The following is a 14850-nucleotide window of genomic DNA, read 5'->3' as shown; positions in this document are numbered from 1 at the left end:
AACCTGCTGGATCATCAAAAAAGCAAGAGAGTTCTAGAAAAACATCTACTTCTGCTTTATTGACTATGCCAAAGCCTTTGACTGTGTGGATCCCACAAACTGTGGAAAATTCTTCAAGAGATGGGAATACCAGACCACCTGACCTGCCCACTGAGAAATCTGTATGCAGGTGAGGAAGCAACAGTTAGAACTGGACATGAAACAACAGACTGGTTCCAAATCAGGAATGGGGTCCATCAAGGCCGTATACTGTAACCCTGCTTATTTAACTTATATGCAGAGTACATCATGAGAAATGCTGGGGTGGATGAAGCACAAGCTGGAATCAAGACTGCCAGGAGAAATATCAATAACCTCAGATATGCAGATGGCACCACACTTATGGCAGAAAGCAAAAAAGAACTAAAGAGCCTTTCAATGAAAGTGAAAGAAGAGAGTGAAAAACTTGGCTTAAAATCCAACATTCAGAAAAGTAAGATCATGGCATCTGGTCCCATCACCTCACGGCAAACAGATGGAAAAACAATGGAAACAGTGAGAGACTTTATTTGCTTGGGCTCCAAAATCACTGCACATGGTGACTGCAGCCATGAAATTAAAAGACACTTGTTCCTTGGAAGAAAAGTTATGACCAACCTAGACAGTATATTAAAAAGCAGAGACATTACTTTGCCAACAAAGGTCCATCTAGTCAAAGCTATGGTTTTTCCAGTAGTCATGTATGGATGTGAGACTTGGACTATAAAGAAAGCTGAGTGCTGAATAATGGATGCTTTTGAACTATGGTGTTGGAAAAGACTCTTGAGAAGTCCCTTGGACAGCAAGGAAATCAAACCAGTCCATCCTAAAGGACACACTCTTGAATATTCATTGGAAGGACTGATGCTGAAGCCGAAACTCCAATACTCTGGCCACCTGAGGCAACGATTGACTCATTTGAAAAGACCCCGATACTGCGAAAGATTGAAGGCAGGAGGAGAAGGGGATGATAGAAGATGAGATGGTTGGATGGCATCACCAACTCAATGGACATGAGTCTGAGTAAACTCTGGGAGTTGGTGATGGACAGGGAAGCCTGGCGTGCTGCAGTCCATGGGGTCAGAAAGAGTCAGACACGAGTGAACTGAACTGCTCTATAAATCTTTAATCCAATTTTCTGTTTATGGTTGGGGCTGTGTTCCCTCCCTGTTAGTTTGGCCTGAGGCCAAACTATGTAGGGGTAATGGCTGTAACGGCGACCTCCTTCAAAAGGACTTATGCCAGCATGCCGAGGCTCCCAGGACTGCTGCATTCAGTGCCCCTGACCCGGCAGCAGCCCACTGTCGACACACGTCTCTGCCAGAGACTCCTGGACACTCACAGGCAAGTCTGGCTCAGTTTCCTGTGGGGTCATTACTCCTTTTTCCTGGGTCCTGATGCACACGAGGTTTTGTGTGTGCCCTCCAAGAGTCTGTTTCCCCAGTCATGTCGTAGTTCTGTAATCAAATTCAACTGGCCTTCAAAGTCAAATTCCCTGGAGGTTCTCAGTCCCTTTGAAGGATCCACAGGTTGGGAAATCTGTTGTGCGTCCTAGAACTTTCCTAACAGTGCAAGAACTTCTTTGGTATAATTGTTTTTCAGTTTGTGGGTCATTTGCTGAGGGGCTCTATGGTGGAGCTAATGGCAACCTCCTCTAAGAGGATTTATGCCACGCGCTGTGCCTCCCAGGTCTGCTGCAGCCAGAGCCCCTCTCCCCGTGGCAGTCACTGCTGACCTGTGCCTCCACAGGAGACACTCAAACACTCAAAGGTAGGTCTGGCTCAGTCTCTGTGGGGTCTCTGGGTCCTAGTGCACACAAGGTTTTGTTTGAGCCCTCCGAGCATCTCTGGTGGGTATGGGGTTTGATTCTAAACATGATTTCACCCCTCCTAACTTCTTGTCTATGCCAAAGGCTTTGACTGTGTGGATCACAATAAACTGGAAAATCCTGAGAGATGGGAATACCAGACCACCTGACCTGCCTCTTGACAAACCTATATGCAGGTCAGGAAGCAACAGTTAGAACTGGACATGGAACAACAGACTGGTTCCAAATAGGAAAAGGAGTACGTCAAGGCTGTATATTGTCACCCTGCTTATTTAACTTATATGCAGAGTACATCATGAGAAATGCTGGGCTGGAAGAAGCACAAGCTGGAATCAAGATTGCCGGGAGAAATATCAATAACCTCAGATATGCAAATGACACCACCCTTATGGCAGAAAGTGAAGAGGAACTAAAAAGCCTCTTAATGAAAGTGAAAGAGGAGAGTGAAAAAGTTGGCTTAAAGCTCAACATTCAGAAAACTAAGATCATGGCATCTGGTCCCATCATTTCATGGGAAATAGATGGGGAAACAGTGGAAACAGTGTCAGACTTTATTTTTAGGGGCTCCAAAATCACTGTGGATGGTGATTGCAGCCATGAAATTAAAAAACGCTTACTCCTTGAAAGCAAAGTTATGACGAACCTAGATAGCATATTAAAAAGCAGAGATATTACTTTGCCAACAAAGGTCCATCTAGACAAGGCTATGGTTTTTCCAGTGGTCATGTATGGATGTGAGAGTTGGACGGTGAAGAAAGCTGAGTGCTGAAGAATTGATGTTTTTGAACTGTGGTGCTGGAGAAGACTCCTGCAAGTCCCTTGGGTGCAAGGAGATCCAACCAGTCCATTCTAAAGGAGACCAGTCCTGGGTGTTCTTTGGAAGGACTGATGCTGAGGCTGAAACTCCAATACTTTGGCCACCTCATGTGAAGAGTTGACTCATTGGAAAAGACCCTGATGCTGGGAGGAATTGGGGGCAGGAGGAGAAAGGGACAACTGAGGATGAGGTGGCTGGATGGCATCACTGACTCGATGCACATGAGTCTGGGTGAACTCCGGGAGTTGGTGATGGACAGGGAGGCCTGGCGTGCTGCGATTCATGGGGTTGCAAAGAGTCGGACACAACTGAGCGCCTGAACTGAACTGAACATCTTGTTGGGCCTCCTCCTTTGCCCTTGGACGTGGGTATCTTTTTTTGGTGGGATCCAACATTCTCCTGTTGATGGTTGTTCAGCAGTGAGTTCCAATTTTGGAGTTCTCACAGGAGGAGATGAGAGCATGTCCTTCTACTCCACCATCTTAAGCTCATCTTAAGAGGTCTCCAAAGTTCTATAAACCAAGCCCCCCAAAGACTGATTATACAGTGGCTCCCTATTACAACCCCCAGTGTAGCATGAACAATATTAGAGAAGCAAAAAAATGAGCATGTGCTGCAAGGCCAAGCAAACAGCAGAAATTGAACCCAAGACTGCCCAGATGGTGAAGTGAACAGAAATTGAACCCAAGACTGCCCAGATGGTGAAGTGAACAGCATGCATGTGTGCTAAGTCGCTTCAGTTGTGTCTGACTCTTTGCTCCCTATGGACTGTAGCCCTCTAGGCTCCTCTGTACATGGGATTCTCCAGGCAAGAATACTGGAGTTGATTGCCATGCCCTCCTCTAGAGGATCTTTCCAGCCCAGGGATCTAACCCACGTCTCTTACATCTCCTGCATTGGTAGGTTGGTTCTTTACCATTAGTGCCACCTAGGAAGCCCCTGAAGTTGTATAGGCAGGGACTTAAAAGCAGTTATTATAATACCATGTTCAAAAACTTAAAAGATAAGACTGCTGTAGAGAGCTTTTTTTTTTATTTAAAGAAGAATCTCACAAAAGAAAAGAAAACTTAAAAAAAATAAACCTTTGGAAAACAGCAATTCTAGAACTGAAAATTAAAACAAAACAAAAATTTATTAGTGATGTGTTTACCATGCCTACTCAGTAACATTGTGCTGGAGGTCCCACAGTAAGACAAGAAAAAGATGTGGGCTTCCCTGGTGGCTCAGTGGTGAAGAATTCACCTGCCAGTGCAGACGACATGGATTTGATCCCTCATCGGGAGGATCCCGCACCCCGTGGAGCAACTCAGCTCACGTACCACAGCTCCTGAGCCCATGCGCTCTACAGTCCATGCTCCTCAACAAAAGAAGCCACCACATCACAACTAGAGGAGCCTCTGCTCGCCACAACTAGAGAAAAGCCCATGAGCAATGAAGACCCAGGACAGCTAAAAATAAGTAATTACAAAATAAACATTGTTAGGAAAATCAGAAAAGAAGAAAGAAAAGTATCTCTATTCACAATAAGAATATATATGGAGAAAATTATAAGGAGCCTACAGAAAATACACTAGAACTGATATGTGACTTTAACAAGGTTTCGGGGTACAAGGTCATATAATAAATACAACTGTATGTCTACATTAAAAATTGGAAATTTAAATATAAAAAACAGTGCCATTTGCAACAGTACCAAAAAGCAGGAATTACCTAGAAAGAAATCGAACAAAATTTGTAAGCTAAAAGGTACAAAACACTGATGAAATAAATCAAAGAAGGCCTGTAATGCAGATATACTGTATCCATGGAATGTTAAGATTCTGATTTCCCCTCAAAATGAGTTAAGAAATCAACGAACTATTTCTGAAATTCTTATTGAAAGGCCAGTGGAACTAGAACAGTGCCTATAATTCTGAAAAAGAACAACACAGTTGGAACACTCACACTATCTGATTTTGAGGCTTAATATAAAGCTGCAGCAATCAGAACTGTGTGGTACTGGAGAATTCAAATATATAAATCAACAGAACAGAAACAGAATCACACATATGTGCTCAACTGATTTTCAATAATGGCACAAAGGCAATTCAATGGAAGAAGGATAGTTTTTTTCAACAAATGATGCTGAAAAAATTAGACATATATGCAAAAAAAATGAACCTTGATCCATTCCTAACGTATATAAAAATTAACTCCGAGGGATCATTTATCTAAAAGTAAAATATAAGACTATAAAAATTTTTTGAGGAATACATGGGGTGAAATCTTTGTGACTGTGGGTTAAGCAAAGATTTCTTAGATAAAACACCAAAAGTACAATCTGTATAAGCAAAAATTGATAAACTGGACTTAATCCGAATTTAAACCTTTTAAATTTAAAGCTCTTTGAAAGATATTGTTAGAGGAATGAAGAGATAAGCCACAAACTGGGGCAATATTTACAAGTCACATATCCAAAGAACTTCATCCAGAATACGTAAAGAACTTTTCAAAGTCAATAAGAAAACAAACTGCCATGTCAGAAGAATGGGCAGATCTGAACAGATACTTGACAAAAAAAGACAGATGCATGGGAAAAACAAGCACATGGAAACATGATTTAGAAACAACTCAAGTAGCCTTCAACTGGTGATCGTATAAACAGTCACTTATCCACACAACAGAATACTACTCAACCCTAAAAAGTGCCACAATGTAGATAAGCCTCTAATGCCTTACGGTAAGTCAAAGCAGCCGAACTCAAAGGCTATATACCATTGTGATTCCATGTGTACAATCCCATTTTTATGACATTCTGAAAAAGGCAAAATTAACAAGGACAGAAGACAGATCAGTGGTTGCCAAGGACGAGAGGTGGGGAAAAGGAACAATCCAAAGGAGCACAAGACAATTTCAGGGTGTGAAGAACCTGTTCTCTGTGTTGATCATGGTGGTGACTACATGACTATGCATTTTTCAAAATACCACAGAACTCTACATTAAAAATAATAAAACATTTTATGAGTGAAAAAGATACAAGGCAAATATGGCAAAATGTTAAAATTTGGCAAAGCTAGGTGGCAGATGTCCAGGTGTTTATAATAGTTTCTATGCTTTTTTATATGTCTAAAGTATTTCCTGATAAAAAAGTTACATTTTTAAATTATTTTTACTCAAAAGTAATGATTTTTTAATGATAAAAAAGAACTTCTTATCCTCTGATGTGGCATCACCTATGCAGTATTTTTTACTAAAAATGTCCAACCTGAACACCATCATGAGGAAACTGACAGACAAATTCAACTTGAAGGGTATTTTGCAAAGCCTAGCAGGAGTAATTCCGTTTCAATGACATCAAAGGTACAAAAAAGCCAGAGAACTAACCCTAAATAAAGGAGATTAAAAGGTCATGACAACTAAATGTAATGTATAATTTTCTATTGGATCCTGGATCAGAGAAAACAAGTTATAAAACATATTCCCTGAACAACTGGAGAAATTTGAGTATGGACTACGTATTAGGCAGTATTGTATCGACATTACATTTCTCAAGTATGATAATTTATGTAAGAGAAAGTCTTCTGTTCTTAAGAAACACATGCATAAGTATTTAGAGTTCACAACTAATTCTCAAATGGTTCAACAAAAGAAGTCAACAATTCTATAAAATAAAGAAATATGGGCTTCCCCATTGGCTCAGTGGTAAAGCCTGCAATACAGGAGTCGCAGGAGATGTGAGCTTGATCCCTGGGTGGAAAGATCCCCTGGAGCAGGACATGACAACCCACTCCAGTATTCTTGCCTAGAGAATCCCATGGACAGAGGAGCCTGGTAGGCTACAGTCCCTAGGGTCACAAAGAGTCAGACATGACTGAAGTGACTTAGCATGCATAAAGAAATGTGCAAATATGTGTAAAAATGTTAACAAAAAAACTGCAAAAATGTTAACAATTGTTGATGCTAGGTATAGAGTGTATGCTTATTCTCAAATATTGCTTTTGTAACCTGTTTTCAAGGAATTTGAAACTCTTCAAAATACCACGTTGGAGAAAGATGTTTTTAAAAAATTTTAGACATTAAAAATTTTTTAAGGCACCATAGATACTTTGGAGTTTCTAGAATGTTTAAATTTTTTTAAAAAAATCTGCTACTAAAGAAAAACAGACTCACAGATACAGGAAACAAGCTAGTTGTTACTAGTCGGGAGAGGGAAGTGGGGCCAAAATAGGAGTAAAGGATGAGACACAAATTACTATGTGTAAAATACATAAGCAACAAGGATATTTTGTACAGTACAAGAAATTACAGCCATTATTTTGTAATAACTTTTAATGGAACATGATCTATAAAAATACAGAATCACTCCTGAAACTAATAAAATACTATAAACTAAAAAAAATCTGCTACTAGAACCTTAAAAATGTACAAAGGGTCAGTTTTACCAGCCAGAAAAATTGCATCAAACTGCAACTTTGTCCCTGTGCTCACTTTCTGGGCTGAGCTCACAATTCCCGCCACCTCCACCTCTTTTTTTTTTAATCAATTAATTTATTTTAATTGGAGGCTAATTATTTTACAATATTGTAGTGGTTTTTGCCATACATTGACATGAATCAGCCATGGGTTTACATGTGTTCCCCATCCTGAACCCCCACTCCCACCTCCCTCCCCATCCCATCCCTCAGGGTCACCCCATCCCTCAGGGTCATCCTATCCACCTCTTACACCAAGGTCAAGGCCTCCTGCTTCCCGCCAGCACCATAGGCAAAGCTGCCCACATTCAGTCATCACCTTACACGTTTTTTCCCCTGCATGTCTACATAATTTCCATTAGATAAATCCCGACCCAGGTACTGAACCCACGTCTCCCACACTGCAGGCAGATTCTTTACCGTCTGAGGCACCAGGGAAGCCCTTCGAAAAATATTATCTGTAAAATTTTGGTCCACTTTCTTCTCCTCACCTCTACCATTCAAACTCGAATACTTTGCTTTTACTCAAGTACAAGTAGAATTAGCTATCCGGCATGAGAAATACCTCACACCATTAAATTAATATGATTTAATTGAATTAAAGTATGTTATTATTTCTCAGGAATAGTAACTTGTCTTTCCTATCTGTCGTTTTCCTTTATCTTCATTTATCTGAGTAACTATGTAATGAGTGTGTCTTTTCCCACATTCAGTAACAGGAGTGGGTTAAGTGTCATTTAGAACATCAGTACCAAGACTCATCATTAATCATTAATTCATGTTCAGTTCCCCTTAGTATATACAGTATTGGCATAATAAGTTCAGATGTTTCAGTCAAGTTCACTTTTCAACATCAGTTATAAAAATTAAGATGTTAATTTTAAAACGTCATAAAAATGCCAGACTACATGGCACTTGGTCCACTTTTGGTCGTGAGAAGTCCCTGGACAGCTACTGCTTCAATCTCAATCCAGCCTCCAGTGGGCAAAGCACGCCCCTGCAGCAGATAAACTACTCTTGACATTGTGGATTTCACTGACAGTACTTAAGTCATACGCTCAGCCAGCAGAAGAGTTGTTTCTATCACCTTAGTGAGGCCACAGCCTGCAGCTTTCAGAGTTCCCTGTCCAACGGGGATGGGGGCCCGCCGGAGAGGACCCGCATCCGGGGAGAGGAACAGGTCTACACACTGCGGACGCGGGGCGGAGGGGACGGTGGCTCACCCTGCGCGGATCCCGGACCAGGTGCGTGGGAGAAGGTGTCAGACTCCGTCCCTCCCCGCGAGGTTCTGAATACAAGACACCTAGTTCAATCTGAATTTCGGAGAAGCAACGAGTAACTTTATTAAGTACGTCCCCAATACTGCACGGAGCACCCCTGAACGAAGATTTCCCGTTGTTAATGTGAAGCGTCCAGGAAGAGCCCATCCGGAACCCCTTCGCGCGGGTCCCCACGGGGTGGCCCCTGCACGGGAGATGATGAACGGCCCGGCCCGGGGCTTCGCGCTCGCTCACCTTAAGCACCAGGACCTGGAGCATCTTCCCCGCACCTCGCCGGCCGTCCGGCGGACTCCTCCTGGAGAGACGCGCACCGCCGCGGCCTAGCCCCAGTCCTGCTCTCCTTGTCGCCACTCCCTCGCCACAAGCTTTAGAGGCGAAAACCTGCAGGGCCGGCGTCCGAGGGGAGCCGCGCCTCCTCCCGGGTCAGCGCCGCGGAGCCCGCGAGCCAAGCTCCGGCCACGCACCGCCGCGAACAGCGGGCGACACGCCGCGCTCCCACCCGGACGCCGCTGGGGGCGCGCTCGGGCGCCCGCACCGCCCCCAGCCGCCCAACCCCAGACCGCTGAACCCCCGAGACTTCCAAAACCACACGGACGCCAACGGCCAGACAACCGCCGCCGCCCTGCGCACGGCGCCCTGGAGGCGGGGGCAGTGGGGGTTGGGGGCTCGGGGGGCGGAGCTGCGGGGGGGTCACGTGGCTCGTTCCCGGGTCGGCGCCAGTCCGCGTGGAGCGGTGTGGCCGCCTAGAAAGCCCATGTCCTCCGACTCCCACTTTGCCCGGAGTCCATCTCATGGCCTTGAGGATTAGGAAGAGTCCCTGACCACACACCCCCACCCCAAATCCCCCAGCCCACCCCCATTCCCTCCCCACCCCGCCTCCCGCCTTCCTGGTCCCCTGACCACATCCTCTCCGACCTCCACCTTCTGGTATGGCTCCTAGTCCCCACTTTCCTCCCACATGACCCTCACCTGGAAGTCCTCCGCACGTGTCTTGGACACTCTTGTGATAACCGCAGATCGCATACTGCGGTGTCATGGACCAAGTTTTGGCCCGGATGTGTAATTTTTTGTCTTTGAAGCGCCGTAGGGTTAAGTTTTCAACGCTTGGAAACTTCTGGTTTCTCACCTGAAACTTGGGATTCAGTGGTTCTCAGAATTAGATGAGGTCACCCTGTGTGAGGGGCTTCCCTGATAGCTCAGCTGGTAAAGAATCGGCCTGCAATGCGGGAGACCTGGGTCCAATCCCTGGGTTGGGAAGATCCTCTGGAGAAGGGAACTGGCTACCCCACTCCAGTATTCTGGCCTGGAGAATTCCATGGACTGTATAGTCGATGGGGTCAAAGAGTCGGACACGCCTGAGCAACTTTCACTTCACTTTCACCCTGTGTGAAACAAAGGACACCCAAGAAGCACTCAAGGAAGGTTAACTTTTATTACCATCTCAGGGATCTGTCTCCAAGGCTTTAGTAAGCCAACAAACAGGAAAGTAAAAGAATATTACTTAAATATCGAAGGAACCACAGCTTTTTAAAAGGGAGGGGGTGCTGGGTGCTAGGTGATTTTACAGATGAATTCTTTAATATTTCAGTTGTGAAAAAAAACAATTTCTTAAGCTCGTGTCAATAAGATGGCAAAAGATGCACCAGTTTAGAACAGGGTTATATATTTGGGAAACAATACTCATTAAGCTTTCAAGTTTATTTATTTTACCGTGGACCATTTTAAAAGTTTTTTTTTTAACTTTTTACAATATTGCTTCTGTTTTAGGTTTTGGTTTACTTGGGTTGGATTCATGTGGGATCTTAGTTCCTTGATGAGGGATTAGAAACTACACCCCTTGCCTTGAAAGGCAAAGTCCTCCAGGGAAGTCCCAAGCTTCCAGTTTTAAATACAAGCTTGAGTTTACAAGTCAAGCAAACATGCACTTAAAGCCTCAAGCAGGAGAGAGGAGTCCTGTGCCTGTGGCCGCCAATCAGGAGGAAAACACAACAGGAAGTACATGAAGTTCACCTGTTGCTGAACTGGGCTAACCAGGCCCCACCCCCCAATCAGGTGCCTGTCAGGACCAGAGCACCTGAAAGCTCCAGACTTTGTCACAAAAAGACAGGAAATGGCCAGGTCTGTTTTATTTTCTACATTAACTTTTTTTATCCTTTTTTAAAAATTTTATTTATTTTACTTTACAATATTGTGTTGGTTTTGCCATACACTGACATGAATCAGCCATGGTTGTACATGTGTTCCCCATCCTGAAGCCCCCTGCCACCTCCCTCCCCATCCCATACCTCTGGGTCATCCCAGTGCACCAGCCCCAAGCACCCTGTATCATGTATCTAACCTGGACTGGCGATTTGTTTTACATGTGATAATTTATATGTTTCAACGCCATTCTCTCATATCATCCCACCCTTGCCCTCTCCCACAGAATCCAAAAGACTGTTCTATACATCTGTGTCTCTTTTGCTGTCTCGCATACAGGGTTATCATCACCATCTTTATAAATTCCATATATGTGCATTAGTATACTGTATTGGCGTTTTTCTTTCTGGCTTACTTCACTCAGTATAATAGGCTCCAGTTTCATCCACCTCATTAGAACTGATTCAAATGTATTCTTTTTAATGGCTGAGTAATATTCCATTGTGTATATGTACCACAGCTTTCTTATCCATTCATCTGCTGATGGACATCTAGGTTGCTTCCATGTCCTAGCTATTGTAAACAGTGCTGCGATGAACATTGGGGTACACCTGTCTCTTTCAATTCTGGTTTCCTCAGTGTGTATGCCCAGCAGTGGGATTGCTGGGTCATATGGCAGTTCTATGTCCAGTTTTTTTAGGAATCGCCACAGTTCTCCATAATGGCTGTACTAGTTTGCATTCCCACCAACAGTGTAAGAGGGTGTTTTAAATAGGAGGTCCCAGAGGCAGTTCTCAGTCCCCAGAGTAGATACAGAGTACAGCCAGTTGATATTTTTTTACTTTTTGAGACAGGCCTGGGACTCTTCGCTGCAGTGCTGCAAAGCTTGCATCTGAACACACTTCCCCACCAGCTAAAAAATAGAAATTATATGGGACTAAAAATAACCATGTGCAGTTGGGGCAAATTCTGGACCCAAATGATACAGAGACCAAAAAACCCAACTGCCATTTCTGAAGAGCTAGGAGCAAAAACCTGGGTGTCTGGAGCAAAAGCAGACTACTGCACATGCCACCTGCACTCAGCATCACAAAGAGGTGGGCAAACCACCTACGCCACACCCCTACCCTCACCCCAAAGAAGAAACGAGATCACCACCTCACAAATACTCAGGGGTACAGGGGCCCCATTAAAGCCCTGCCTGAATTTATCTGCCCTCTCTCGTCAATTTCTATTGACTGGGGAAGGCCAAGAAAGCTGGTGGGTATCATTGATTAGATACCCTGCTACTATACGGTGTTTTGCAAACTTTTCACAGCATGGCTCACAGAAACAAAAATATTTATCAGTCTGGGCTGAGTTGTCAAGACTGCTGCAGTGGGAACTCAGTGTGTGGGGCTTCAGCCACACAGACCTCTGGAGGCTGAAGGGCATCAGGATCTGTACCTGTCTCCCCTTCCCACAGCTAATGGGAAGCACTTTTAAAGTGATGGAAAGATAAGAAGATGAATACAAAAAAACTTTAGGTCGGTGCATTTTTATAAAGTGGTTAAATTCTGGTATCAAAACCTGACCAAGCTAACACAACTCTAGACTAATGAAAGTGCTGAAATCCCAATAAAATGCTACCAGTAAAACCTAAGACAAAAAAAATTAGGAATGCAGGAAGGTTTAATATTGGTCAGTCACAAACATGGCTAGCTCATGGCCCAGCAAGCAACCAAAAGTTGTCATGAACTGATGGGCTCTCACAGGCACCATGGGGTGATGATGGGGCTCTCCATTATGGGGATGATACTCTGGTTCTGCAAAGGGCTTCGTGGACAGTGAGCTATTCTTAGATTTTTTTTGCTCCCCAGCCCCAAGAGAAGGGAGAAAAGGAGACAAGACAAAGCATTAGGCATGGCAGGAGGTGGAGTCTGAGTTAGCAGGACCTGTAGTCACGCTAGACCAGTCTCTTCTGTCGGTGTGCTCATGGTGGCTTGAGAGGTATCGGGAGAAGCTGATCTAAGTTTCCCAGTACTGACATAACTCTAAAAAATGGGCATGAAGGGGACATTGTTTGCTCCCCTCCCTGCCAGATCCCTCCCCCACCAAATGTAGTTCAAATGATCTTACCTTTGAGTCACCAGTTCTCATACGCAGTGTGTACTTTCCCAGTTTTAAAATATTCTTGTTTTAAAAGGGATGAAAAACAAGTTTGGCCTAAAAAGCTGGCTTCATTACTTTGTCACCTGATTTGGAACTTTTAAAATTCTTTTATTTTGCATTAATCGAGAGGAAGTGAATGCTGACGTCATAGCATTTAACCTAAAAGCAGAAGCCTAGCTACCTGTCCAGGGTTTTTCCCCAGACGCCTCACTTATCTTTGATGGACTTGCTTGGTCCATCAGAGAAGGTCTTCTTCATGGTTCCCACTAATATTATACATCTGTCAGATTACCCTTGTTTCTAATATATCTTTTTCCATAGCTCAACATGGTGTTACTCACTAAAAGATTCTCATATTTCCATTTCTAACTGTACACAGAAACTAAAATTAACTTTTATTGCTTCCTATGATGAATTTCATTTCATCTGATTAGTGCTCTCTGAGCTCTTGCTTTCTCTATTTTTAGCCCTCATGCAGGACTGTTAAGCAACTTATAATTAGGTTTAATTTTTTTCAGTTTTGATTGAGATGTAATTGACTAATAACATTATATAAGCTTGAAGTGTACAACATAATGGTTTGATATATGTATATATTGCAAAATGATTACCATGTATGTTTAGTTAATATCCATCAGTTATATAACATAGTTAAAAAAAAGTTTTTTCCCTAGAGACAAAAACTTACTATCTACTCTTTTCTTTGAAAAAAGATGTTTATTTGGCTGCCCCAGGTCTCGGTTGCAACACTCAGGATCTTCGATCTTCTTTGCAGCATGCAGGATCATTAGTTACAGCATGTGGGATCTAGTACCCCAAGCAGGGATTGAACATACGCCTCCTGCATTGGGAGTATGGACACTGGACCACCAAGGACATCCCTACTTTTTTTTTTTTTTTTGTAAGTTAAAAAAAATTTATTTCAATTGTTTGTATTCTAATTTTATTAGTATTTTGTTTCTCAACCTTTGAATTTTAAACATTTTTAGCTTTCTGACTTCTAAAAAAATTTTGAAGTAGATCTGATTTATAGTGTGTTAATTTCTGCTGTACAGCAAAGGATTCAGTTAGAAATAGGTATTTTTTCATATTCTTTTCCCTTATGGTTTAATCATAGTATATTGAATATAGTTCCCTGTGCTATATACAGTAGAAACTTGTTGTTTATTCTATATGTAATAGTTTGCATCTGCTAATCCCAAGCTCCCAATCTTTCCCTCCCTCACCCCTTGGCAACCACAAGTCTGTTCTCTTTATCTGTTATCATATACTCTTTAAAAAAAAAAACAAAACTTATTTGGCAGTACCAGGTCTTAGTTGCAGCACTCAGGATCTTCAATTCTCACTGTGGCATGCAGGATCTTTAGCTGTGCCATGCAAACTCTTAGTTGCGGGATGAGGGATCTCGTTCCCTGACCAGGGATTGAACCAGGGCCCCGTGCATTGGGAGCGCAGAGTCTTAGCCACTGGACCACCTGGAAGTTCCACCATCTGCTCTTTTAGAAACTTTGAAATATATAATACAGTATTGTTAACTGTACTCATCATGTTGTATATTATAACCCTAGAACTTATTTATCTTATAACTGGAAGATTGTTCCTCTGACCACTTTCACACTTCCCCACTTTTGGTAACAACAAATCTGATCACTTTGTATGAGATTTTTTTAGATTCTACATGTAAGTGAGATAGTGTAGCATTTGTCTTTCACTGACATGTCACTCAACATAATGTCCTAAAAGTCCATCCATGTTGTCACAGTGCCAGGATTTCCTTCTATGACTAAATAGTATTCCATTTTTTTAATATATATACACACACACACATACATATACATACATTCAACATGCATCTGTCCATTCATCCACTGTTACCCATCCGTTCCTTGCTGATGGACACAGGTTCTGTCCATGTCCTGGTTACTGTAAACAGTGCTGCAGTAACATTGGCGTGCTGCTCTCTCTTCAGGATAATTATATAAATGCTTTCAGTTATGTGTGTGTGTGTGTATAGTATGACAGTTCTATTTTTAACTTTTGGGGCACCTCCGTACTGTTTTACATAGTGACTGTACCAATTTACATCCCCACCAACCGTGCACAGGGCTTCCCTCTTCTCCACAACTTTGCCAAAACTTATCTCGTGCCTCTTTGATGACCACCATT

The 14850-nt window shown here is 42.9% G+C and overlaps 1 protein-coding gene across 4 annotated transcripts in view; it reads right to left on the bottom strand.

The window, feature by feature from the left end:
- TDRD12 (tudor domain containing 12) overlaps nucleotides 1-10666 on the bottom strand; it is a 77073-nt gene extending 66407 nt beyond the window's left edge. For 2 of the 4 annotated variants that reach the window (XM_055553430.1, XM_055553433.1), the window contains exon 1: nucleotides 9364-10666. In XM_055553430.1, the coding sequence (XP_055409405.1) occupies nucleotides 9364-9417 (54 nt within the window). In that variant the 5' untranslated portion in view covers nucleotides 9418-10666. The remainder of the gene's footprint in view (nucleotides 1-9363) is intronic. The other 2 variants (XM_055553432.1, XM_055553431.1) reach the window with 2 other exon arrangements.
- Between the last annotated feature and the right edge of the window lie 4184 nt (nucleotides 10667-14850).

This window comes from Bubalus kerabau, chromosome 17 (assembly GCF_029407905.1).
Source record: "Bubalus kerabau isolate K-KA32 ecotype Philippines breed swamp buffalo chromosome 17, PCC_UOA_SB_1v2, whole genome shotgun sequence".
Classification (NCBI taxonomy): domain Eukaryota; kingdom Metazoa; phylum Chordata; class Mammalia; order Artiodactyla; family Bovidae; genus Bubalus; species Bubalus kerabau.
Note: the sequence above shows the minus strand (reverse complement) of the source record. Positions and strands in the feature narration are given on the sequence as shown.